This window comes from Serinus canaria, chromosome 1 (assembly GCF_022539315.1).
Source record: "Serinus canaria isolate serCan28SL12 chromosome 1, serCan2020, whole genome shotgun sequence".
NCBI lineage: Eukaryota > Metazoa > Chordata > Aves > Passeriformes > Fringillidae > Serinus > Serinus canaria.
The window spans coordinates 101,249,179-101,276,426 of NC_066313.1; the positions used below are offsets into that span (position 1 = coordinate 101,249,179).

Genomic DNA, 27,248 nt, shown 5'->3' on the forward strand with positions numbered 1-27,248 from the left:
GAGGCAGCTGAAAAAACTGTGTCTGGAGTCTTCACAAAAAAATTCAGTTTGAGGCCAACACCCCTTAGGGAAAATTTCAGACTTGTGAAAGCTGGCAAAGTTTTACGAGCAACTGAAAACATGTACAATGCAAAATGTCAGCTTCAAAATAAGTGACATTACACTGCACATTGCTGGTGGTTTTAAGTAGAGAGGTTATCTGAGATATAGGCAGCTGTAGAGATACTGGCCTTCCATTTTCACTGATTTAAACCTATTAGGTGAGTTCCAACCTACTCACCTTGTATAACTGAAAGAGAAAAGACATAGACTGAGTATCTGGACCCTATTCTGATCTTTCTCTACAACTACCCTGTGTAGCACAGCACAGACAGACCAAACACAAGAGCCTTGCATTCCTCTTCTGGTCCCAAAACCATGGGATTTTTTACACTGGACATGGTTCTCTAAGATACATGTTAATATTGGAATAAAAAGCATGTCAGTCAGTCATCAGCCTGGTATATCTGAACACATTTTTTAAATACTCTTTTTTTACAAGTAGGAACCATTAGAAAGTTTAAGTTCAAATACAGTTTTCAGACACCAAGCAACAAATAAGATTCTCTGATCATGTTTCACTGTTCAGTTTGTGTATTTCCCACTCCTTTGCTATCCAATATTCCAGCCTTATCATGAAGAAATTTCTCCAAATGAACATTGCCATACTTGTTTCACTGATATTCCTCCAATACCTTATTTTTCAGGGTTACACAGATCCCAGCAATGTCTATGCTGAGGCTTGGTAAAATTATCTTATAATGCCATAAAAACCTTCTTTGAAAGATATTTTGCTTTATTCAATGAGCATTTTTAATGCAAATTTCTTCAGAAGAATTTTGTGTACTGACACACAATTGTAAAGGTCAATCTTTGTTTCATTACTTCATTCATTGCAACTAGTTTTTTCATCAAAGAAAGTATTTCTTACATTCATCTTTCTTTGCCCTCAAGCCTTTGGCTTCCAAGCATTGTGGCTGCCTGTGTGCACGGGCAGTTCAGTGCACATCCCAGCTCTGGTTGTCTAAATTCACCCTAGAATTGGAGACAAGTGTGTGTGGCACTTTTGTCCCCAAGCACCCTGGGCCAAAGCAAGTTGGTGGCTTTGTCTGCATGACTAGGGTTGGCTGTAACGTGCCTGTCTCAGTGGCCAGCCATTTGTTCCAACAGACATCAGGCCAGATGCTACCCAAAACACAGGCACTGTGACAGCCTGGGCCCCTTTCCAAGCCTTGCTTCCCAGAAACTATATGAAGCTTCCTGCCAACACCAAGCCAGTTCTGTCGTCAGCTCTCTTAGGGAGCACCCTGAGCACCAGCAGTAACTGGATAAGTGCAGATGGATGGGTCAAAGCCCCTTCACAGGCTCCCAGGGGATGGTGATGGGCAGCACACCAAGCTGCAGCAGTCTCATGGTCGAGCTCCGTGGTGAGGATACTGCCTGCTGGGAGCAGCTCTTGCAGCAAACTCAGCACTGACAGCTGCTGGAGCCAGGGGACACGGAAGATGATGTCCTGGAGTTGTGTGTCTTCAGTGAGGCAGACAACTAACAGAGAAGGCTGGGGAACAGGGAAGCCTCTACTTGTGAGCAGCTTGCCACCAATAATGACAAACAACCTGGTGCAGCGAAAGGTTCCCTGCCCATGGCAGGGCGTTGCATATCTAGATGATCTTTAACAGCTCTTCCAACCCAAACCATTCTGTGATTCTGTGAACCGCGCCTTTGGAGAGGAATGCAAGGTTATTAAACACTTGCCACTCGGTGCCTATGGATCACATCCACTGAGTGAGACCTGGGCAGTTTTAGACTTGGGATCTCCTACCCACCAGAAATATTAATCACATAGGCCTCTCACTCCCTTGTCCAGCATGAATGCCAAGCCCTGATTCCTCATAACATCGCTTCACAGCTTGGAGCACCTCATGTTTTTTTGGTCTGACGGTGCCTCTCCTGTGCTTTGATTTTGCTTAATTTCATGATTTTGGTTCCTTGGCCATAAGATGGTGCAACGCTTCATACCGTGGATAAAACACCCTGTGAATTCCAGATAACTTGGCCTGTCTTCACTTTTCTGTAGGGAATTTCAAGGGGTTCTGCTGAGATTTTGTGCATGGCCACATGCCTCTGTCACAGCAGACAGCAACAACCAGAGCTGCTTTGGGAGGTTCTAGCAACTCTTTTCTCACCATGAATTTTGCCCCAGGTGAGAGGAGTTAAGGAACCTTCTTTTCAGAGCCATTTTAGACACAGAGGCTGTGATTCAATAATTCCAGCTGCATTTCCTTCTGTGGATCGCAGCCCATTCTTCAATGGTCTTGCACGGAAACTCTTGAGACTATCTAGCCTGGGATATTTTTTGTGAAAGACCAAATGGTTGCTAAGAGATAATGAAGGACCAGTGATGGCAATACGTGCTTGTGGCAGCCATAGAAAGACCCCTTCCCAAACCAGCAGCAAAACCAACCAGGAACAGGGTGTCAGTCAGCCATTAAAGGCTTGGCAATATCTCCAGTATCAATTCTGTAATGTCTGAGGATGAAAAAGAGAGGGGACAAACAAGCATTGCTGTCTGAGAGCAAGCACCTCAGCATGAACACTAGACGACTCTACAGAACTCACTGTCTTCAGAGATTTGTATTGGATAATTACAGTAATTCAACTTACAAACAGAAATTAACGTCTGGACAATTCTTGAGAAATTCTAAACAGCGCTACAAAGACTACAAAATGGACAAGAAAATCTACTGTCTCTTGTGAGTAACTAGGCCTGGGCATGTCTTGACAGAGCAAAAAAATTATTTGAAATTATTCTTAGATAGAAAACATCAGTCTACTAAAAACCAGGACTCCAAGAAACTATATTCTTCTAGATACGTCTACCTGCTTCCACTTGTGAAAGGGCAGGAGAGGATTGTAAAAGCTGGTCTAATATCAATTTCTTTATGGCATAAGCCATTAAATTTCACTCACTCCTTTGTGAACCCAAGGACTTGGGCAGAAATGCCAGGAAGTGCCATCCAATCTGGAGGTGAAGGCATTGAGGGGAGGAAGACCCATACTGTCCATTGCTTTGCTTGTGGTCGATCACCATTTATTACTTAGGAAGACAAATCTCTTCTTTGATCAAATCTGTCTTGTTTAAACTCCAGCTATCCATGTCTCTCTTTAGACTGAAGTGAATTCCTATAACTGGGAAAGTACTATATGATTAATGTCTACTTTTTTTTTTGTTGTTGTTCTTTTTGGTATTAAACAGCTAAAGACTTTTTAAGCATCCAAATTCTTCTCTCATTCTTTGTGGCCTCTCCAGTTTTTGGTCTATTTAAAAAACATGACCCAGCAGATACAAACTGACCTTATTTCTACTACCTACTCTACTGTGAGCATCCCCAAACAGCACCAGCCCTTTCTGTCCCACATGTATATGAGGTTGGTTTTGAGGTGTCTTGTGATTGCATTCATTCAATCTTTTCTAAAGTTTCTGCTTTCCAGGATTCAGAAATAGCCTCTAGGTACATGACTTGCATTCATTAATCCTAGACACTTAATTTTGCACTTGGACAGATTAAGACATAACTTATGTAAGTGGTTCAATTTACAAAGTAATCCAGTCTGTATGATGTTTCTGCATTTTTGTCTTTTCCTCATAATTTCTATGTACTTATTCCAGCATCTTTGTCACAGTCACAAATAAAACCAGGAATGACTCTATGATGACTTCTAGACCATGATGGAAGTGTTGGGTTCCACCTCTTTGAACAATACAATTGTTAGGTTATTTCTGCAATGTTATGTATTTCTTCACAACACTCAGTCCAAGAGCTTTTAAGCCATGTAATGTGTGATACTGAAAGTAAGGGAGACTTTAGGTATGTGCAGCATGAAGCACCTTACCCAAGTCTGCTCCATCTACACAATTATATTGTGCTGAAGCTTCTCACCTACTTGAGTAATGAAGTTTGGTGTGTCTGTCAGGATCATTTTTCCCTAAGCCACAGTTACTGGCACTAGTTACATTTCTACCCTTTCATTCCTTATTAAAGAAATCCCATGTTGCTTTTCAATTATTTTAAAAGAACTGACTTTAACATGACAGCCAGCTTATTACCCAACTCAGACAAATGGGCACTGGCTGATATCACCCTTCCTGAAGTGGCTCAAGCCTTTTGAGATTTATTGATATAAATGAACCAGCTACCTCCTCTGATGACAAAGGCAGGCAGAAGTGCATTTTAAAGCACGTAACTCCACATTTCCCTATACTTTCACTTTTCACTAGGCATTTCCTACTGATTAGTGACCAGAAACACTTTATGAGGTCTTACAGACTTTTGGACTGACAACTTCTCCTTTGTTGCACTCAATTTTAAGTCTCCAGGGTTATCTGGACCTGCAGATAAAACTATCAATAGAAAGACTGCTTATCCCTCATACTTCCTTCCATTTTGGGACATATTTTTACAAGGATTCCTTTTCAATGTAACTGTCCTGAGTACACTATGTGTGAAAGTCAACAGCTACTACAGTCATGAAGCAGACCTTTATACCACTGCTAGGAGCAATCTTGTCAATCCTCCTTACTCCTTCCTTTTTAGTCCAATGACTGCAGGTAAATATTGGTGCACTTGCAATATTACTAACAATCAAGAGAATATTATGGAACATTAGATCCTTGGGTAAAATTGCAGTATTTCCTTTTTATAGAAAAATTTCAAATAGAAGCTAGAAGACAGAAAAATTATTCCAGAATTTCCATGAGAATATAGTAACACAGGACTATTCTGGGAGAAATCAGAACAATCCCCCTTCACTTTCTTTCCTCCCCAACCTCCATCACTGTGGTTGCATAAGAAAAACATGAAAAGATAACTTCAGCAGGCTCATGTTTACTGTATAGTGACGTAGCCAGCTCACAATGAACCCTTACCACCAGCTGAGGGGTTTGTCAAGGTCAAAAATGGTTACTGAAACATGATCAGGTAACTGGATGGTAAAACAACTCTATTTTATCTATTTCACAGATGAAGAAGTAAACACATGTCTACTTAAAGACCTTCAAATCAGTCACCAGAAAGCTGACAAAACTCAAGTTACTCTCTTATAACCTGGGGCTTGGCAATAGAGGAGCTACAGCTTGAGAAATTTGGGAGTTTTACTTGGCAAAATTGTGTTTGCTATGCATGTTGCCAGTACCTGGAAAAGGATCTAATTAACACACAAGATAAAAGGGAAGGAACTGTGACTGAAAATAGCTCATTATGAATTTTTATCATTTATTGACAGAAAATTATCAGCAAGATGGATAAAAGCATCAGCCATACTAACTTGGAGCTATAACCCATTCTTCATTACTCAACAGATAAAGTAACTCCTTTTAAGATTACCAAGCTGGAACCTGATCACAACATTGTGATAAATAAATGTCCAAGTATGAAATTAGCAGCAGGTATCTCCAGAACTAACTCAATGACTGCTACATAAGAGGACACTGAGCAAAAGCCACGGACTTAATTTGCTTTTGTGAGGAAAAAGATACAGCACAGTACCTACTTCCAAGTGACAACAAAATAAACTCTACGGAAAAATACAAAAGAACAGTAGATCACAAGTAAAATTGGAGTTGGACTGCAAGGGCTTCATTCACTGAGAACTGAGAACAACTGAGCTACAGACTTTAATATACAAGCTGTATTCTCTCTCTGACACAACCTAACCACCAGTGAAGGTCAGAAATCCTATTGCCTACAATGTAGTTTTACTCTTTGCCTACTTAATTCCATAAAGTGCAAGTTACAAAAACATTTCTGCAGGTAAGTTAACCTATGTTGTTCCAAAGTGGTGCCAGCACACCTATGGTACCTGCAGTTTGCAAGTGTGTTCTGCCCTTGGATACCTCTGTTGGCTGTGGAAGCAGAAAGGGCCGTGAGTATCAGCTGCAAACATGGCTTCCTTCCTGGCAGCTGCACCCATGGGAGTTACCCTGTTTCTGATCACACCAGGGTGTCTGTGGCCTATTGGAAACCTGAGTGGTTGGGAAAACACTGAGGTAATGGCTCCATCAAGACAAAAATTACACAAAAGATTCAAAATATGCTGGTATCCTGCTCCTGAGTGTGAAGAACAAGGGGGTAAATGTGAAACAGTTACATACAGACAGGATGAATGGCCAGCCAGCCAAGAAGTTAGCAAATAAGTTTGCAAAGAAGATTGCAAAACATCCAGCCATTTGCCTTTTAATGGCATTCTAGTTTTCTGAAGCCCTTCCTCTGCAATAACATGGCAACTTGCTATGCTAAATCTTTGAGTGCAACATGCCCTGCATTCTGGATTTCCATTGCCTGTGTGAACAAGAAATTGAATAAAACATCCTTGGAACCAAACCTTAGAGCACATTGTGCTGTTCATTGGAATTTTCTATGCACTTTATGTTTGTTGGAAAACTGGCTTAGAAATCATAGAATTGTTTAGGCTGGAAGGTGTTTCTGGAGATTGTCTTCCCCAACCTTCCTGCTCAGAGCAAGGCCACCTACAGGAGGTTGCTTAAGGCTGTGTCCACTTTGATTTTGAGTATCTCCAAATCCAGAGGCTTTACAATCTCTATGGGAAACATATTCCACTGTTTCAAAGAAATTCACAGTCTTAAATTCAAAGATAAGGAAAAATAAATTTTCCAGCATTTTACTTATTTATACTAGAGTTACCTTGCTGTTGATTATGAACTAACCATCATCCTTCTCTGTTCTTTCCCTTAGCCTCTTCCATCCTGGCAAAAATATTTACTTAAGACTCTTTTACATTAATATCACATGTATAGTCAAGCTCAGAGAACCTTGTGTAGATCAGTATTTTAGGACCCCTTCCTGAAGCCCAGGTCTGGGCTGAGTCTACAAAAGTTTTACTATTACCTTAATGTAATTAAATTTTTTAAAGTATTATTGTTCCCCTTCTGTTCTCAGTATCATGGTGTGTTTGGTTTATGCAAGTAGGTCTTGGTAGCAGGGGTGCTACAGCAGTGGCTTCTATGAGAAGCTGCTGGAAGCTTCCTTCACGTCCAGCAGAGCCAAAGCCAGCTCCAGGATGGACCCACAGCTGGCCAAGGCTGAGCCCATCAGGAATGGCGGGAATACCTCTGTGATAACATGTTTGAGAAGGGAAAAAAAATGTGTTTTGTGCAGGTGTAACTGCAGGCAGAGAAAAGCAGGGTGAGAACATGGGAGAGGAACAACTCTGACATCAAGGTCAATGGAGAAGGAGGGAGCAGGAGGTGCTCCAGGCACTAAAGGGAAGGTTCCCCTGCAGCCCATGGAGGACTCCCAAGCTGGAGCAAGTGGATGCCTCAGAGGAGGCTGAGTGTCCATGGGAGGCCCATGCTGGAACAGGCTTCCTGGTAGGACTTGTGACCTTTGGGGGACCCACACTGTGGGGTCCCCCAGGCTGTGCCTGAAGGACTGCACCCCATCTGCAATGTAACCCACCTTGTAGCATTTTGTGATAAACTGCTGCCTGCAGGATGAACTCATGCAGGAGATGTTAACTGAGAACTGTCTCCTGCGGGAAGGACCCCATGCTGGAGAAGGGGAAGGACACATCCTGAGCACTGGGAGGAAAAATCTGTGATGAATTATCATAACCCCCATTCCCATCTCCCTTCCCTGCTGGTAGAAAAGGAGGTAGAGCTTGGGAAGAAGAAAGACGTGGGGGAATGCGGTTTTTAAGATTTATTTTACTTCTCATTATCCTGGCTCTGCTTAATATCCCCAATTCGAGTCTGTTTGCCCTTAGGTATTTCTTGAGTGATTTCCCCTGGTCCTTATCTCAACTCATTAACTTTGTTACATTTTCTCTTCCCTGTCCAGCTGAGAAGGTGAATGATAGAGCAGCTTTGGTGGGTGCCTGGCATCCAGCCAGGGTCAACCCACAACACACCGTTAAAGTTTGCAGGATGTATGTTTATCAAATGCTGTACTGAAATAAACTCCAAGCACCACCCAATTTATATTTTATGCCTGTGTGTTAAGATAGAAAAGACTAGTGCATAAAATTAAAGTGTAGTCAAAGCTGAACCAGAGGTTAATTGGCAAAATAAACACGACACATTCACTGTTCTCAGCCAGATAAGTTACATTTGCATCATTTGATAAGTGCAACAGCCAATTTCCTTCCAGTTTCCTTAAACGTTAAAAACGCCTCTTGAAGAAACCTCCTCGAGGCCTGGCCCCACAATTATGCAACTAATTTGAAGGTACCTCCTCATATCCATGAGGTTACCCACCTAATTTCTAATGCCTCGAAAACTTTAGGGTGCATCTTTCATGGATCAACAGCAACTCTCTCCTTAAAAAAAAAAAAAAAAAAAAAAAAAGAAAATTCTTATTAACTTTTATGACAAGGATGAGAAAACAACTCTAGACAGGCCTTAGGTTTAAACGCCAAATTACTTCCAATTTTCCATAATCCCCAAAATGCGAACCACCACCTCCCAACCGCCCCGGTTCTGCTGTTACGTGAGTGCCAGTGACCCCCGCGGAGCGCCGTCCGTGTTCTCCGTGGGGACCGGGGGTCCGGCACCGCACCCCGCTGCTTTCCGCTGTCCTTGTGGTTCCCGGCAATTCCGGCCGGGAGCCGCGCCCCGCGCCGGGGTGACCCGCGTCCACCCCAGAGCGGAGTCCCCACACCCTAAAAACCGCTGCCCGCCGCGCAGACCCCACTCCAAGCCCGCGGCGGGGGCGCGGAGCCTCCGGCCCGCACTCTGGGGCCGGGCCGGGCCGCGGGCCTGGCGGCGCGCGGGGGGGGTCTCGCCCGGTATGGAGGGGTCGGGTGGGGAGGGGGTCCCGGGGCACCTCTGTGCTCCGCGGGCGCACGCCGAGCCCCGGGCGGCGCAGCGCGGCCGAGCCGCGGCGGAGGCGGCGGCAGGAGGAGCCGCGGGACCGAGCGCCGCCGCGCCGCCCCCGCCCCGCCGCCCCGACCGCCGCCTCGCCCGCCCCGCACAGGCCCCCGGCCCGCTCGGCCGCACCGGCCCCCGCGGGCGGGCGGCCCGAGGCGGCGGTGGCGGCGCGCTCCCTTCCGCCTGCTCCTGGGCTCTCTCGGGCAGTGACGTGACGTGCTGACGGCGGGCCCGGCCCGGGGAGCTTGGCCGCTTCCACTCAGCTCCGAGCTCGGCCCCTCCCTCCCCTCCCGCCCGCCCGCCCGCCCCGCCGCAGCCGCCGCCGCCGCCGCCGCGCTCGGCCCAGTCGCGCTGAGAGAGGCCGCGCCGAGCGAGCGCCGCCGCCCGCCACCCGCACGGTAAGAGCCGCGGCCCGGGCCCTGCCGCCCGCCCGGCCCGGGCCTCCCCCTGCCCGCACAGGCCGCGGCGCAGGCCGCGAGGAGGCCGCAGCTAGGCCGCGCCAGGGCTCCGCCACAGGAGCGGGCCGCGGGCTCTGCGCCGGCGGGTCCCGCACGCCCGGCGCGGCCCGGGGCGGCGGGGGAGGTGGTGTGAGGAACGCGGAGTGGAGGTGGGTGGCTGCCGGCCCGGCGGGAGGCGAGTGGGGCCGGTGAGGGGCCGCGGGCCCGGCCGGGGGGGGCTCGGAGGTGTCTGGAGGAGGAGACAAAATGGCGGCGCGCGGGGGGGGCGGAGGGCGCCGGCGCCATCTTGAATTAATCGCTCGCACAGCCGGGGCCCCGCGCGGGCCGGGCCGGGCTGGGCCGGGCGGGGCGGGGGAGCCTCGGGGCTCCGGCAGGGACCGCCCGCAGCCTCCACACCCTCCCCGCCTCCCGCTGCCACACTGCGAGGCGCAGTGGAGCGAGGCGCGTTCCGGCTCGCCACGGCTCCGTGCGCGGCCGCGTCGGGCTGCCGGCCGGGTCCTCTCCTGCCCCGCCATCTCCTTCCTCTCCTCCTGCCGGAGATTCGGGCGGCGCGGGCTTGGCAGCGCCGGGAGCTCTCCCGCTGCCGCCTTCGCCCACTTTCCCTGTAAGCAGCCCCCTAATCCCTTGGGGCCCCCTTGGTGCTGGTTCAAAGGTGCGCCTGGGATCGGTCATTTCCCTAATTTAGGTTTCGTTAAGAATTAGCTTATTTCCTTTGGAATTACTGTTGTCTGGTGCACAACATTCCAGTGAAATCTGGAGAAAACCTTTTTCTTTAAGCGGTTTCTGCAAATACCCCACCACTGAACTACAACAAAGAGGGGAATGACTTGAGGGTTTTTTTTTACGGAACCGCAGTGGGCACAGCAACGCTGATTCCCCTGCCAAAACTGAGGGAGATGCGTCAAGAAATTAGCAGCTGAATGATCACATTGTTACAACGTCGTTTTTGCACGTCGTTTTTATTCTTCTGTTTCTCCACCTAGTGATAACGGGGGTTATTTTCAAGGCAGGAATGAAATCCTGTAGAGAGTGTAGGGGGGTTTTTTTTGCCTTTCCTATGTGTGCGACTGAGGGCAGCGTGCGTGTGTGTGTGTGCCTCGCGTTTCCCACAAGTGGGTCACGTCAGGCGAGTTGTGACACTGCAGCAGCGGCGTGGACTGAGCCCGGGGCCGCGTCAGGAGCACCGCGAAGCCTCGCTGGCTCGGGGCTCTGACCCAAATGGGACATGCCAGGCGTGCCGCAATTTTTAATGGGATGTAGCAAGGCACGACGGGAGCATGGTTGTGGCTGTACACTAAGTCATCCCAGCGTGGGTAGGGGCCAGCACTTGCACGTGGGGAATTTTGCTGCTTTATGACTTGATTTGTAAGAGTTTTGCTGCTTAGATATTTGGTGTGTGGCCTTACTTAGGAGTAGGCAAATAACTATGCTATATGCATTTCTTCTTCACAAGGATTGCTTTTCTGAAGATTCCCTTTTTTTCTCCTTTTCCCATTCCCCTTTTTTCCCCTTTTTCCCCTTTTTTCCCCTTTTTTCCCCTTTTTCCCCCTTTTTCCCCCTTTTTCCCCCTTTTTTCCCCTTTTTTTCCCCTTTTTTCCCCCCTTTTTTCCCCCTTTTTTCCCCTTTTTCCCCTTTTTTTTGTGAGGGCGGAGAAACTATTTCTGCAGAATATTTAAATCTCTTTTAAGGAGATCTGTTTTTAAAGTTGCTCCTTCTTTAAAGCATGACAACTTGTCTATTTCATTTTATTTCATTTTGATTACCTTGGTAGGTCTATTGAGTCAAATATCTGTAATGTGGCAGTGCACTGTCCGCATTGCTTTTTTTGACTGATTGTTCTCATGATCATTTTTATTTTGGAATATTATTGCTGATATAGTAATACCATTTCTTCAATTAATATGTAATTTTCCATCTGTCCTTCCACTTCAAAATGTTACCTTGACTTCTATAAAGCCAAAACCAGCCAAGTCTCTGAGTAAATAGGTACAAATCAGTTTGTGAAAACTAACTGTATGGACAGAATTAAGTGTATTACAGAGTTGTATTAGTTCTTGATCCATGTGAAGCTGGCATGGACCCATGCCAAGTAAAAGGTGTAGATGTTTAGTTATTTTCAGAGGTTACAAAACCTGATTTTGCATGCGTCTGATTTTTTTTGTCCCAGTGGTAGAAGAAGTGTTACCAGAATTCCTGAGATCTGAACAAGAAGACACACAGTTGAGAAGGACCAAGTGTAGGGACATGGATGGGCACCAGCTTTCGTTGAGAATTTGGGTTCCTGAGATGGAACTGAAAAACTGATTCTGTTAGCTTTGATGCCAGAACCGGGTCCTGAGGTAAAAGTTAGCTAGAATGTTTGGGAAGGACTGAGAGGAGTTTCTGTTCTTGAAATCTTGCAGAACAGTGAACATCTGGAATTGCTTCCTGGCCTTTATGGTGCCACAGAGTTTGGGGTGCTTGCCAGGGAATTGAAGGTGTTCTCTGTGGTGCTTGCAAGAAGCAGCTCTGGTATTTCTTGTGTCACGGAGCTGCTGTTAGAGATACAGAGCCCTGTGGTGTTCCTTCCTTTGTGTGGCTGCGTCTTGTGCTCACCCTCGGAAGAGCAAGCAGGAAGAAGTGTTTTCTCATCTCCTGGTTAGAATGCTCAAACCCTGAAGTGTTTTCAGGAATCTTTGTATTTTTTTGCCTCAGCCATAGTCAAGTTACTTTATGCCTTTTTGGATTGCACATTCTGATTTGGATGCTTTTGTTATTTCAGATAGTTTAGTTAATTCCTGTTTTAAGTGCCTGCATCCTATTTGGTCATCTTCTTGCAGCAAATTTCTGTGGATGTGGGGCCTGTGCCCTTGTGGAGCGCTTCCAAACTCTTTATGGTACTGCACAGGGGTAAGAGTTCCCTGGGTCTGTATGCTAAAGTGCATTTTGAGAAACATTATTTAGTAAGACAGAAAAAAAAAAAGGAAGAGGGAAAAAAAAAAAAAAAGAAAGCATTGAAATTTCTTTCTCCTCTGGAACAAGCACCAAAGCAAGTGTTGGTTGCCTTTTTAAGACTCAGACTTGAAAGCCATGTGCCAGGAAATGTCTTTGGTTTGTTGGAGCCTGAGTTTTTGTTATGAGCACATTTTGCCAGCATAGGTAAGAAGACCTGACCAGAAGAGGCCAGAATTGTGCAGTGTGCTGGGCTGTCACTGCTGTGAAACTGCAGCTCCTGAACACCACAGGGATATTTTGGGTTTAGAATCTGTTGGAATCTAGAAAACAAGAAAAACCGGGAAGAGATGGTGTCAGCGGGCACTTAGAGGAAGCTGGAAAGTAGTGATGAAGACCTCTGCATCTCAGGGGTGAAGAAGATAGACAGACAGTGAAAGAGTACCTCACTTAGTGAAGTGAGGAATTTAGGGAGCGGATAGGATAGAGAAAGTACAGGTATGAATCATAAGGAGTAGGAATTTGTGGTGGAGTGGTCAGGTAGGTGTGAAAGCAGGAAGCAGAGGAAACGAATGCCAGTTCCTCAGGTGGTGAACTGACACTTCAGGCTGGTCAGGTCGCAGCAGATGGCAGGCTGATGTGCATGATAATACAGCCCTCAAAAGCACAGGCACAAAGTGCATCTGAACTTTTCCCAGAGATCAGGACAGAGAGCTCCATCTTCCTATGTGTGTGTAGTCTGAGGAGAGAGGCAGTTTTATTTCTGCCAACCCTTAGTACCCCTTTGCCTCCTACCAAAATAAGCTCTTCCTAATTGCTGATACAATCTTTGCTACAAACTGGTGACTAGCAGAGGTTTGTGTGAATGATGGGAGGGTACTGTAGTTAGAAGCTGGAGGGATGAAATGAGCAGGTGATGTAATGAACATGATATTGGTGCAGGCATACCAAAAATTGGAAAAGAAGCAACAGAAGAGAAGAAACTAAACAGTGAAGGCAATACAGAAAATATGACAAGATGAATAGGAAGGACATTGGTAGTAGACTGGATAGGTGTATATCAAATAGATGGGAGGAGAGCAATTTGGGTATGAATAATTCTTGCTGGAATTACTATATGGGATTTTGTTACTCTTTTTGTTTCTGTGGCACAGCAGAAGTTGATTGCCATCAGTCAAGCTATTTCTTGCATCTTGGGCTGAGAAACACTTTCCTTCTGCTCTTGGTTCTGAAAAAAGGCATTGGGTGAAGAGCTGTTCCTCTTCATAGTGGGCACTTCAGATGGAAGTGCTTCACAGAATAATTGGGAGGCAATTCATGTCCAGTTGGATACCACAATGACTTGTTAGCACAGCTGTCTTTTAAATACAGAGACCATCCAGCTGAGCATCACACAAATACAGAACACTTTGGAAAATTATTAGTGTTACACTGTTTTTCTTCCAGTTCAGTGTCTGGCTATATTTCTCCCTCAGCTTCTGTAAAAGAGAAGGCCCAAGTGACTGCACTGGAGCCTGGACAATATCCCAAAAGAGAGTTCCAGAGGTGAAGAGTTGAGAAAATTTAAAGCCAAAAAGTGGAGCAAGTTTAGAAAATACTTGTTCTAGATTATGGGTTTAGATTTGTGTTTTGGACTAGTTAATTTTTTCTTTTGTATAGCAGTTTCCCTGATAAAGCCTTAATGAATGTAAATGTTAGTTGATGTATTTTGGAAAGGTTATGATTCTTATGGAAACCTTGTGTAAAATCTTGATGTTTTGTCTGTCTTTTGTGAAAGTATCACAGAAATAGGGAGCTTTCTGCTTGTGACTGTAAGAAATGTTTGGAGGAAGAAAAATAACATCTTCCACTTCTACAGAAATACAAGCAGAAACATGAAGCAACATTCTGTTGTCTCTTGCTCGTTTTGCATGTAGGAAAGTAGTTGGACTTCAGTGCAAGGCAGTAGTACAAGTTTATGTTAGACTGCATTTTACCTAACTAGGTTTGCCTGATTCTAACTGTAATGCACATATCTAAGCAGCAGAATTTAGATTGCAGTTTTACATTTTTGCAAGTATTTTAACTTTGTGGTCTTGTTTCATTCTTTCATTAAGAAGACTGAAATCCTAAGTCAATATGCATTGAAATGTTGACATGCTGTTCAAAAGTTTTGGTAGAACATGACATTTGGTAATTTTTGAGAACTAACTTGTGATACTTATGATACTTTGTCTTAGGGCAAGAGTTTTGAAAATATTTGCAGATGTAGGTTTTAAAACTTTTGATGTTATGTACTGGAAGCAGTTTACATTGATGATTTCAGTTCCTGAAGTGACATAAGAGTGAACTCTTCCTGACTGTCCAAGAATGAACATCAGGACATCAGAACTGGTGTGCATTTCAGATAATGAGCTCTCTGTGTTTAACTTATCATATTGATTCTTAATGATTTACAGTTCTGTATTCCTCCCCATCCAATAGGGACTTGAGTTCTGTCAGTAGGAATACGCTGGATTAAGGTTCTCACAGGAATATCTCTAGGCTTTGTCTTAATTTTTTTTTAAGATGATAAGAAAATCATATTTTCATATTCCTTTATGAGCTGCTTCTGTGTTTGTGAAGCCATGGGGTTTTGAGAAAAATGGACCCAAAGTGTTGGACCTCACACTCTAGTTCAAACAGTGGGTGTTTGGTCATCCAGAGTATTATTGCTAGAATCCCAGACTGAGGGACTGAGTAAAATCCAATTAATCTTAAAGTCATGAGGTGCTGTGTGTTAACTTCCATGCACCCAAAATGTCAACTTTTCAGTGCATAAACAGAAGCAACCTTCTTCACCTAATACAAGTGAAATAACCTTTCTTCTTTATCTTCTAGAGACGCTGTGACTGATGAGAGTTAAAGGCCATGGATGAAGATGGGCTTGAATTGCAGCCACATGAGCCAAATGCGTTTTTTGATCCAACAGGTCCGTAAGGAGATAATACATAGATAAGAGTGTTCGAATTCGATGCAATTGACTATTGTTTATTCTGCCTTTGCTTAGAAGTGGTGTGCTGCATCAATGCTTTTGTATAGTGTACTGGCTTTTGAGTTTGGGTTGTTTTTATTACTCACAGCAATATGAATGAGCTACTGTTCTTTCAGTCAAGTAATAGTTGTTTGGGTGTTGGGGGAGAGTCTAAAAATTGCAAATCTTTTTCGGGAGAGAAAATCTTGTTCATCTTAATTATGTTAGCATCTACTGAGGACTTGCTTTATCTATCTATCTTAATAGTTCATATGCTGTTAGGCTGTTTACTAAAGTGCATCATAGTGTGAAAGTGAAACAAAAGTAATTTCAATCATCAAGCACCTCATATGAGACAGTTTTGCAATTTAAGTGCTATTTTAATTGTGTTTTTCAGGAGCTGATGCAGCACATATGGATGGAGATCAGATTGTTGTGGAAGTACAGGAAACAGTATTTGTTTCAGATGTGGTCGACTCAGATATAACTGTGCATAATTTTGTTCCCGATGATCCAGACTCTGTAGTAATCCAGGATGTCATTGAGGATGTTGTTATCGAGGATGTTCAGTGCCCAGATATCATGGACGAGCCAGATGTGTCTGAAACAGTCATTATTCCTGAGCAGGTGCTGGACACAGACGTAGCCGAAGAGGTTTCTTTGGCTCATTGCACTGTCCCGGATGATGTTTTAGCTTCTGACATAACAGCAGAGACAATGTCTATACCAGAGCATGTACTGACAACTGAGTCCATGCATGTACCTGAAGTTGGACACGTAGAACATGTAGTTCATGATAATGTTGAAGAAGCAGATATTGTCACTGATACTCTGGGAACAGATGTTGTTTCTGAGGAAGTCTTGGTGGCAGACTGTGCATCAGAGGCAGTGATTGATGCCAATGGAATCCCTGTGGAACATCAGGATGAGAAGGGCAACTGTGATGATTACCTTATGATTTCCTGTAAGTGTTTGGGTAAAGCCATCAAAGTTCTTATGATATGGGCTTGAAATATCTGAGGGAGGGCTTAAGACAATACCCAAAGCAGAGTTTCAGTTTTTTTTATTGAAATGTAGATCTCACAAGTATACTCACAAAGAGGGATTTTTAGGAGTGTGTACGGGCTAAAAGTTCTGGTGAAGCTAATGGAGAGAAATACTGGCAGATGCATGTCTGATTGTAAGTTATTTCTGTAGCAATTTATAGCATATGAACAAAAGAGTAAGAATTCCAGTAAACTAAGTGCCATATACTTAATAAGAACTGAAAGAAAATTGATGTGACAATATTTAAAAATGCTTATTTGTGCAGGTTACTTTGATGACTATCAAGACCTTAAGGAAACAAAAATATTTCATGAAGAAGAAAGAGTAAAAATGTGGTTTCTGAAAATCCAATCCATGTCTTGTTTTTTTGCTAAGCCCTCACCTCTTGCACTCCATTTATTGTGGATACTGACAGCTATATGGGTTTTTTTGCTGTCAGGATGTGATTTCTTCTCTTGATTAAGCAAAGGACAGAGGTATGCAGCTAACAAAAAGAGTAGCTATTGCTGCTCATAGCTGGGAAGTGAATATCTAAATCTTAGGAGCAGTGGCACAATCGCTTTGAATTGTATTTCAAAAGGCTTAAATAGAGGGTGGAGAAAAATAGAGCATATCATCAACCCTTTTTCTACTGAGTATATCCATTTGTGTGAACTAGAGTTTACTCTAAGTATGTTACTTATTATAGTGATTACTCAGTGCAGCACCTGGGAACATCACAGTGTCATGCTGAACATTTATTTATTGCAGAAATAGAAAAGCCTTGTTACTTTGGTTTGTTTAATTGCCATTTCAGGCACTTCAGTTTTGTGTGGTGTTAAATGATTTCGTTTATGAGGTGTACTTCGTGCTTTGCTTCAGTTACCTTTTTTCTTTTTTTTTCCCCCTTCTTTACTTTTGGACATATTTTTGAAATGTATAATAACTTGTTTTAATTTTATATTCTGTACTTACAAATTTTAATGTTGCTTCTCCTTACCTAGGATCACTGCATTTCTTAATTTATCATCTCTTGAGTTCCTTGAGTAACCTTGTTGCAGCCATGTTTTGAGTTTATATGAGGTACAGTTAATTCTCTATTATCTGGGAAAACAATGAAATGGGATAATGCAAAATATGGATCACACAAAATATTGTAAATTAAACTGCAGGATTGTACTGAGGTGAAATAGGTCAGGGGATCTGTTCTGAAATGGTATTGATCCAGACTGATAAATGCACTCTTGTCTGGTGTGGTACAGATAAAACTTTCTGATTCTGGACCCAAGTTAAGTCTGATGAAAGCAGTTCAAATGCTTCTGAACCTGCTGCATAGTTAGACAACAGACTGGATAATCTGCCTATGGATAATTGGGACCTGATTCTGGTGGTGATCCTTCCCTCTTCCATATCCTTGGCTGTAGCTCTTCAAGGCACTGTTGCCCCTTTCTCTGCTCACCCCTCCAGTGCAGGTTTTCCTCCTGCAGCAGAGCAGGGCCTCTGGGGCTGCTGCCATGGAGCACTTTGCAAACCATGCCTGAGGAAATGCACAGAGAGGGGTGGGTGTATCCTGTTCATTGCTGGCAGTGGCTGAACGAGGACAGGATGTCTTGGTAGAGGCCACTTTGGATGATCCCTGCCTAGCTGAAAAGGCTTCTTAGATGAACCAGTTGTCAACAGGTGGTGACTGGCAGGAAGCACAGAAATTCAGCTGTTCACTTGTGCTGGAGTATTTTCCATCTTCTGTCACATATTTCTGCAGTTTCATACTTTATTTATTATTAAATGTCTCTTGCAATGTGCTTTGTTTAGATTCAGAACCTTAAATAAGCCAGCATTTAAAATAATCGCTACACGACAAAATATGCATTCTACTTGTGTTTAATGTTCTACAGTTCATTTTGAAGGGAAGTCCCTACTACCACCTACTGTGTTTAAAGCCTGCTTAACAAGTTCTTCTGGTTGTGAAGGCAGAGTCTAGTGTTTTTTCATCAAGTAAAGGCTGTCTTGCCAAACAGTCTCTTTGTTGTATGAAAAATATGATTTGAATTAATTTTTTATTATTTTTTGTTTGCATCAGCAGTGTATGTGTTCATTGATCTGATGCCTGTCTCAGTTTTCAGTTAAACTTAGTTTTCAAAAGGTAGTAACACCAGCCAATCCAATTTTGGGTTTTTCATCCTAACTTGTAAATTTGTGTTTAATTCTGGCAAAACTCCCTGAACTGCAGGGGCAGATGTTGGAATGTAATCTTGTCTGCTATTACAGTAGTCAAATGTTTCTGCTTCCCAGATCTGTGAGCTAGACTGTGTTCTTCAGAATGCCTTTGCCTGTCTTCTTTTAGATAGGCACTTGAAAAGCAGGGGATGACACTTCATGTTCTTCCTGTTGTAGGTTTCTCCATCTGTTTTCTTCAGTGGAAGCTATTGGCAAAATCTTCTTGCTTTTTCCTGTCTTGTGCCTCTCTATAAGCATTTCCATTTTTGTTCCTAATGAGCTGAGTATACGTATATTTTCTTAAGGTCATTTTCTTCACTTTATCCTGAATATAAGTGATTCAGAATGACTAATCCGTGTGTATATTTTTTTTTTAATGTTGTGTTTCTACCTTCTTTGTTGGTTTCAGACTGGTTTGTCTTTTCAAAGAGTACAGTTCCTATGGGTTTCATTCTGTGACTTTGCTTCATTGAGCTCAGTATTTTAATACTTCTTTTCCCAGTTAGATTTAATTTAGCTTTGGCATTAATATGCCTTTGCTATCTTCATCTTCAAGGCAATGCTTCTTGGCAAAGCTTTATATCACCAGTTACTTTTTTATGTACTTTTTTTTTCTTGGATACTTTGTCTTTGCCCAAGATTCATTTTTGTTCCATGGAAGATTTGGGGCACTTACAGCAGAGCAGAATCAGATATTCATTCAACTAAGAATGCAAACCTACCAGTTAGTAGCTTGAAAAAGATGAAAGGAGGTTGGATAATTTTTTTTTTTTTCTTTTGCATGTTCCATAACAAGCCAGTTCATGAGTTGGGTCAGGAAAGTATAAATTGTGCTGTGACTCACACTGGTACTAATTATTTGTTAGCTTGGAAAACAATTTCTCCCTAAGTGAAAAGTAGTGGTGAGATTAACTGGTGTTTGTCAAAACAAAACAAACATCCTACATTTACTAACCCAGGAAAGCAGTGTCCTGCACCTGGCAATACAGTGGAAATGGAGATTTTTTCTTGGTCTGATTTCATTCTGTTTGGCAATGGTAGACACATCCTCTGGCATTAACTGATTCTGTAAGATGAAAAATTGTATCCTGATATGCTCTTACTGCAGTAAAAATAGTGAGGTACAAAAGTTTGACAAGAGGAGTCTGGAAAGAGTGAAGGACAGCCTCACAAGGCTTAAACTGCAGTTTTAAGAATTTAAAAATTTGTGAAAATGGGATCTGTGTTATATCCATCAATCCCCTTGCTTAATGAATCCATCCATCCATCCCCTTGCTTTTCTCTGACTTAGACAAGTCTCTTGTTTGTTACACTTTTCATTTCAGGAGTCTGAACCCAGGGTAACTCACTGAGGGAGAATGATTTTCAGAGGCCTAGGTGAAACCTATTTTTTTTCATCCTTGTTGGATGTTTAGGTTGAAAGCAGTGGATCTGATGTACCAAGCCAATAGGGTTCATGCTTTTCTTTAGGGTCATCCAGTAGACTTCAAGTCAAGAAAGCAAAATGCTTTAAATTGCTTTTTTAGTGTAAATGTCTCCCTCTTTTCCCCTGGAGTTGCTAAAAATGCATTTTTTTCTCAGAGAATAGAACTTGCCATGTCTCTGTCTGACCACTGGAGTGGCATCAGCAGTTGTTGCAGCTCAGGCTGCTCAGGAGGTTGCCCTGAGAGGTGGTGGAAATAAGGGTTACCTTGGGCTGAGTGATGTCTCAGAGCTTAGTCTGGTTTGTTTGCTAGGGGCAGAGCACAAGAAGGACAAGTGTTAGATCCCAGCTCGGAGCTCAGGAATTACACCTCTACTAGATTGCTACCCTGAAGGGACCTTTAGATGCATAGGATGTACTCACATGTAAAAGCAATGAATTAAAATGAAAATAGAGCAGATTTCTCTTTTCTCAAAGGTTAGGAAACCTGCTTTGCCATCAAGAAGTAAGTGTATGGTAAAAATAGTTTCTTCAGTGGACTAGGAATTGTCTGCTTTTGAGTGAAGTAGATGTTGCTGTCACTAATAACTGAACAAAGTCAGGGGAAAACAATGCTTTTAATCTGTTTTAGAGAAAATATGAATGGCTTTTTTCATTAAGAATGCTTAAATAGGGTTGTTTATTTTATAAGCAGACAAGTGTCCCGTGATACACATTTTTTTAGCAGCTTAGAGAACCATTTGGAAACATAAAGGCTGACAAAATAGATTATTTTTGTTTAATTGCTCCATTGACACATTTTTAAGATGTGTTTAACTAGTGTAGATAGACTTTTCCTTAGGTTGTTTGTTTTGGTGTGTTTTTTAGCAATAAACAGTGGGTACTTGAAAAAGGTGGAAGGTGTCTGTGCTTAAATGAATTCTATTTTTTGCAATCCTTTTATTTTCCTCATTAATCCCACATAGAGGAGAAATGCTCGGAAAGAAAAAGTTTAGAAAGTTATGGAATCTATTAAAAATAATTGCAGTTAAATTTGCATTTCTTAATTGGAAATAAACCACAGTAAGGGTACAAAGTCTTTATCTGCCTACCCTTCAAATATCTGATATAAAAAACTAAAAGCAACATCTAGGGGAAAGTGTATGTATCATGGTTAAACAAAAGGTGTTCTATGGGAGCAAATCAGGATCTTGGCCTGACATTTATGCTTCTATGTGGGGAAACTGGCAGCAACAGGGCTTTAAGTGTGGAGTTTATTATCAATGCATGGGAGCTTGTTTCGTTCCCAAAAATGCCATTGAACATGTTGTAACAGAGGGGTAGAGATACTGGAGATAATTGTTCTTTGGCTGTTACTAGTTTATTATATGATTTTTAAAATTAAATTTAGTACTTTCTAGGAAACCAATGCTGTCATTGTGATAGATCACATAGATTCTGCTGTTGTTGCTGTTGCCTGGATCTTTTATTTCTTCACTTTATTCTTTATTCCTTACTCCTTTTTTTACCTGTTGGTCTCTTATTGTTGATTTCCTCATAAGTGCTAACTAGACAGATTTTAAATATGCTGTGGCTTTCATGTTGTGACACATGCATGTGTGACACCTTTCTCATCTGTTTGTGCTTTTGATCACAATTCTAGCATTATCTTTATATGGAAGCAATTATGGCCACATTGGATACTTATTTGTTTCTTGCAAATCATAGTATGCAAAGAGCAGGCTGCTCTAATCAGTGAAGTCTGTGAAGAATTTTGGCAAGCTAACCATAGACTGCATTCTTGCAATTCATGTAGGTTCATACTGTGTCTGGTAATTTTTCTGGGTTTTGTTTTTGTTTGGTTTTTTTAAACTCTTGCGATTTAGTCTGTATCCATTTGTTTACTGAATGAAAGCTACCAGCTATTATGGGGGGGGGGGGGCGGGGGGAATCAGACATTTAAAGTTTTTAGTGTCCAGTTTATATCTGATAAAATGGAGGCATAAGGTATGACAGCACTGGAGTAATGCTAGCCTGAACTTTTTTCTAGAATGTGATTTGTGATTAGTTTAGTAATGCTCAGTGGCTCTACTTAAAAGAAAGTGGTATCTTAGAAGTTTAACTAATTATTTTAAGTACTTTTGTTTGGTTGGGTTTTTGGGGGAGTGTTGTTGTTGTTGGGTTTTTGCAGGGTTTCTTGTTTGGTTGGTTGGTTGGTTTTGTTTTTTGGTTAATGTCCAAGAAGAGCAGTATGAAAGAAGATCAGCCATGGATGGTAATTTGTGGGACCCCTTGATGGGCTATGAATTTAATGAAAAATTAATATAATCCAAGTTCCAACTTGAAACATTGATCAGTCAAGTATTTCTTAACATAATTTTCTCAGATTGTGAGACTGAGATACATGGAGAATGCAGAAGCTTTGGACAAATGTTAAATAGAAAGCAAATTTTAAAAAACACTGTCAGTAGAAATAAATGCTTGTGTAGCCATAGGATAAAATACCTTGGAAATGGTACTTTCTGAAAAATACCCATTCTCTTCCTGAAGGACCCTGGTTTGTGTGTTCCTTTGATTTTTATCTTTTTCCTATCTTTTTCTTTCCACCCTACTTTTCATCCTGTTACCCGTTACTATGCTGCAAATATTACTGCTTTTCAAGCAGTAATCAGGGACTTCAGTTTTTAAAGTATTACCACCTGTCAAGAGTGATATTTTTTTTTTTCCTTTTGGATGAGAAAAGTTGGCCTATACCTCCTATGCATCAATTGCCTTACAGTTTAATGGCTCTGTTAAAAAATATTTAAACCAGTTGTTATATTTTTAAAACAATGCTGAATATAAAGGGAATTCAGGGATAAATAAACTCTAAATTGTATAACTTTTTTTTATTTTGTTGGATAATACTAATATACTTAGAATATACTATATTCTAATATTCTTAAAATCTTGGAGAACTTATTTCAAAACATGAATAGAGCATGTTTTTAAGACCTAGAATTCTTCTGTTGTGTGAAAGTTATTAATGGATACTTCCATGTATGAATAGAAGTAAAAACTCTGGTTTGGTTAAAAGAAATGGGCCTGTTTCACATCATGCACATAGGTTTGTTTTCTGTCTGATTGACTCAGCCATGGTTTTCCTTCCTCGTGGGTATGTTCCAGCATCAGTTGATCTTGGTGGCAGACTTCCCTTTTGGCTTCAGAGGTGTAAAGTCAGTCTACACTGATTTGAAAGCCTTCCAAGTAAATGTGCCTGACACTGGAAACAGCCAAGTTAAGGGAGAACAGCTACATAAATGTAGGAACAAAAGCAAGTTCTCTTTTTCGTCAGAGTTCCAATGACATTTGGTATATCACGGATATGACAGAGAAGTCATGGAAGTCTGTTAGTAACTGAATATACACACTGTGGAGCTACATTGTTAATGAGATTCAAAAGAACATCTTAAGGGTTTTACTCTTAAATGCTTTGGGGTTCAGCTACAAGATGTTATGTTGTCCCGTGACACAAAGTAATTTTTTAAACATCCTACTGCTTGAAATAGTCTGTACCATGGCCGCTGATCATGATCTTAGCATTTAGTATTTAGTTTTTAGTTTTGAGTATTTAGTTTTTTCTGCTGTTCTTTTGGTAAGGAGAGAGACATACTAATTTGTTAGTGCTTTATAATTTAATGTTATTCATATTTTTTTGTGAGTAATGATGCCTGATTGAGAAATTGTACTTAAATACAGTTATTTTGATTCATGAGACAGAACATGTGATAGTTTATCTAATTCAAAGGCTGATTTATTGGCTTCATGGTAGGAAAATAATAGTAATAACATTTTGAGCTTCTTTTTAAAGTACGTATTAAAATAAATTTAAGAATGCAGTTACTGAGTAGTAAAGCTATGATTTATTTATGAGGGTAGTTCAATGAGTGCTAGTAAAGTAAGCATATTTTGTGAAGTATTTAGTATGTCCTAGGCATGGTAGTTAAAAATTAGTCACCATTTATAGGACAGTTCTTAGACTTTTATTAGAATAAATTCCATGTCTTTCTGTCATGAACTGAAGTCATGCATGACTCTGAGGGAGTGACAGTAAAGTCACAAATTACAAAAGTATTTTGTCACGTTAAGAATTCCTAAATAATTTCAGTACTGAAGAAACATCTGGGCCTTGTGAAAATTGGAAGATGCTTAAAAGGTCTTAAGAGCTGGATTTGATTTTTGTGAATGCATGCTTACTATTTTTTTCTTGAAAACCTGTTCTTGGTAAAGTAAGATGGGGGGAGGTGCCTATGTACAGTATACCTCAAAAATCCAAGTGTGTTCCTTGTAAAGCTGGCTGTCAGCCATGGATATGTGGGATTCTGGGCAAGTTTCAGCAGCTCAGGCTGGAGTGTGGTGTGGGTGCCCTTCTGGAAGCAGGAGAGCCAAGTTTGGGAGTGCACAGGGCTGCAGCAGGAATGCAGTACAGGGTCCTGCAGGAAGGACACCAGTGCACAGGGCTGCAGCAGGAATGGGAATGTAGGGCAGGGTCCTGCAGGAAGAACACCAGTGCACAGGCTGCAGCAGGAATGGGAATGTAGGGCAGGGTCTTGCAGGAAGGAGTCCTGCAGTGGGAGGGCAGTGCTCGGGGGCGCTGTGCTCCTTCCTCAGCAGTGGAGGGCATGAGGAAAGGGAGGAGTTTCTTCCTGGAGTTCAGGTTTCCTCTCTTGGCAGCTGGAAAAGCATCAGTACGAGTGCTTTGCAAGGAACCAGGTCTGACGGCCAGCAGTAGTACCACTTGCATCAGAGACAGGGTTGAGCAATAGATAATGCTTTTGAAAAGAATAATTAATAGCTTATTAGTTTTGAAGGAGAGTGGAGTATTTATGTATACCTTCTTCCTACCATCATCTTGATGCAGGTCAGTTTCCTTATTAGCATTGCCTGGTGCGGTGTTCGTGCCTCTAGTTCTGTCATCGCAGCATTCTTGCACTTCCACCTTAACTACAAGATAACAGCTTGAATTTATTTTTGTGTTTATTGTCACTATTTTCAAGGATATGAAAAAAAAAATTAATGGGTAGGTTCTTTACCACAACTTTTAAATTTTAAACTGCTTCCAAATTTGAGTAATAATTAATAAATATGTCTTTCAAATATGTCTGTCTGCATATGACTGGGTAATTGTAATAACTTGTTTTTGTAGTGGATGATGCTGGTAAGATAGAACACGAAGGTTCTGCTGAAATTACCATGGAAGCAGAGTCAGAAAGTGGCTCTTGTAAAGTGGATGGCATTTGTCCAGAAGTCATCAAGGTCTATATATTCAAAGCAGATCCTGGAGAAGACGATTTAGGTAAAATACACATGTTTGAGAATACTCCAACCTGACACTTGAAATTTTGCATGAGACTGTGGTTTCTCTCAAGTGGTATGTAAAAGCCTGTGAGTCTGATACTGAAGAGTTGACAAATTTTGAATTTTTTGTGTTTTAGCATAGATTTTGGTGAAGTGTATTTAAAATATTTTGCTCTGGTCTTCCTAATCAGGGGGCACAGTAGACATTGTGGAGAGCGAGCCAGAGAATGACCACGCAGTTGGATTGCTCGATCAGAATAGCAGTATTCGTATTCCAAGGGAGAAGATGGTTTACATGACTGTAAATGATTCTCAGCATGAAGACGAAGACTTAAGTAAGTAGGTGGCTTTCCTTTGGGAGCAGGGATTTTCGCTTTCAGCAGTGCAGCATTCCTCTTTTTTTTTTTTTTAAACTTCTTTTTATCTTAGATGTTGCAGAAATAGCTGATGAGGTTTATATGGAGGTGATTGTAGGAGAGGAGGATGCCGCAGCAGCCCATGAACAGCAAATCGATGACACCGAAATTAAAACTTTCATGCCCATAGCCTGGGCAGCAGCTTATGGTAAGTAATACTTGAAAGAATTATCCTTGAGTGGCACTGCAGCAAAGTACCAGGGATTGGTTTTTGGAGGGTAGTCTAGAGTATTTGTGCTTTTGTGTTTGTTTCTAGAGTTTTAGTTTAAGAATGGTTTCTTAGCATAATGAGCCATAAAAAGAAAGGAAGAGGGAAATTGTAAGGCAGGTTTCTTCTTGTTTCTATTTACAGGTATTTTCCTTGATATTTTCATGATGTGAAAGGGGAAATACATGAGCTTCCAGCTAAAAAATTGAATCTCAAGTACCTCTGTTCCTCAGAGTTTAGGGGTTTGGGACACAAAACTGAGAGAGCTGGCTTGGGACTAGAACTGATTTTTTTTTTTTCTTTTTGGGGTGGGGGGCACGCAAGAAAGAAAGCAAATGGTAGTATGTAAGATTCAGTGTAGCAGTGAAAAGCAGCACTGAGGTCCAGCTTGATGTAAGTGCTTTCTAGAAGGATCATATAAACACATGCTTTCACTAATGGCTATAATTAATTGATTAATAAAAGAAATTGGAGGGAGATATTAAAATTGTAGCCAAACCTTAAGAGTATTTCCAGCATGCAGAACCATTTACACCAACTGGTGCACAGACTGGTTTCCCAAAGTTAGTAAGCTTAAGACCAGAATTTCATCTGAAAAAATGTTTCTGTGTTGCCCCCTTCTCCTTCTAAACAAAACAAAAGAAATAGTGGAGTAGAGGACAAAACTTAAAAGTCTGCACGATGTGGATTGTGGTGATGGTGCCAGCAGAGAATTGGGTTGGGAATACAGAAGGGGATGGAATTTTGGACATAAGTCAGGAAGGGCAAGATTTCAGGGAGCAGTGTGTGTTTAAAAGTTACTTAGGGGATGGATGGTAGTGCACCCAAAGCCTCTTCTTAGACCATATACTGGTGAGACCAGTTTGAGTGAGAAGGAAATTACATAAGCCACTCTGAGTAGGCATTAAAAACGAAATTGAGTGAACTTGAAACGTTGGATACTAAACATTCAGTGGTTTTGGAGGAGGGGGAGAAAATTGAGCAGAATGTGTTAAAACAGTGAGATGGAATTGAAAGGAGAATATAAGTATGTGGGAAACAGTGGAATGGTTGCATTGTCAGCAGTAAGCAGCCTAGCATACAGGGTGAGAGATGGCGGGGACAGGGAGAAATGAAGCATGAAGGCCTGAAAATGGCAGAGGAACACTGGAGCTAGCATATAGATGAGAATCTTCAGGCTCTGCACATGTCTGGCTCTGAGTCTCCTTACATTAATCATGAATATTAATGCTCAGCACCCTACGAAAGGAACAGCTGTTGAACATATTCCACTTTCTTGAATCTTCCTGTCTTACTTGTGTTCTTTGCTTTCACTAGGAAATGTTGACTTATTGATTC

General features: G+C 42.0%; 1 protein-coding gene and 1 long non-coding RNA gene across 6 annotated transcripts in view; one reads left to right on the forward strand and one right to left on the reverse strand.

The window, feature by feature from the left end:
* The window catches only part of LOC127059430 (uncharacterized), a 14,757-nt gene extending 5,537 nt beyond the window's left edge, over positions 1–9,220 (reverse strand). The window contains exon 1 of the long non-coding RNA XR_007777219.1: positions 8,312–9,220. This is a non-coding gene — a long non-coding RNA (uncharacterized LOC127059430). The remainder of the gene's footprint in view (positions 1–8,311) is intronic.
* The window catches only part of ZFX (zinc finger protein X-linked), a 24,105-nt gene continuing 6,074 nt past the window's right edge, over positions 9,218–27,248 (forward strand). Inside the window, exons 1-6 of one of the 5 annotated variants that reach the window (XM_050972726.1) lie at positions 9,218–9,321; positions 15,172–15,262; positions 15,702–16,268; positions 25,135–25,284; positions 25,478–25,621; positions 25,716–25,850. In XM_050972726.1, coding sequence (XP_050828683.1) covers positions 15,202–15,262; positions 15,702–16,268; positions 25,135–25,284; positions 25,478–25,621; positions 25,716–25,850 — 1,057 coding nt within the window. In that variant the 5' untranslated portion in view covers positions 9,218–9,321; positions 15,172–15,201. Of the gene's footprint in view, positions 9,322–9,354; positions 9,531–9,716; positions 9,986–15,171; positions 15,263–15,701; positions 16,269–25,134; positions 25,360–25,477; positions 25,622–25,715; positions 25,851–27,248 lie in introns of those variants that run through there. The other 4 variants (XM_050972734.1, XM_050972738.1, XM_050972746.1 and 1 more) reach the window with 4 other exon arrangements.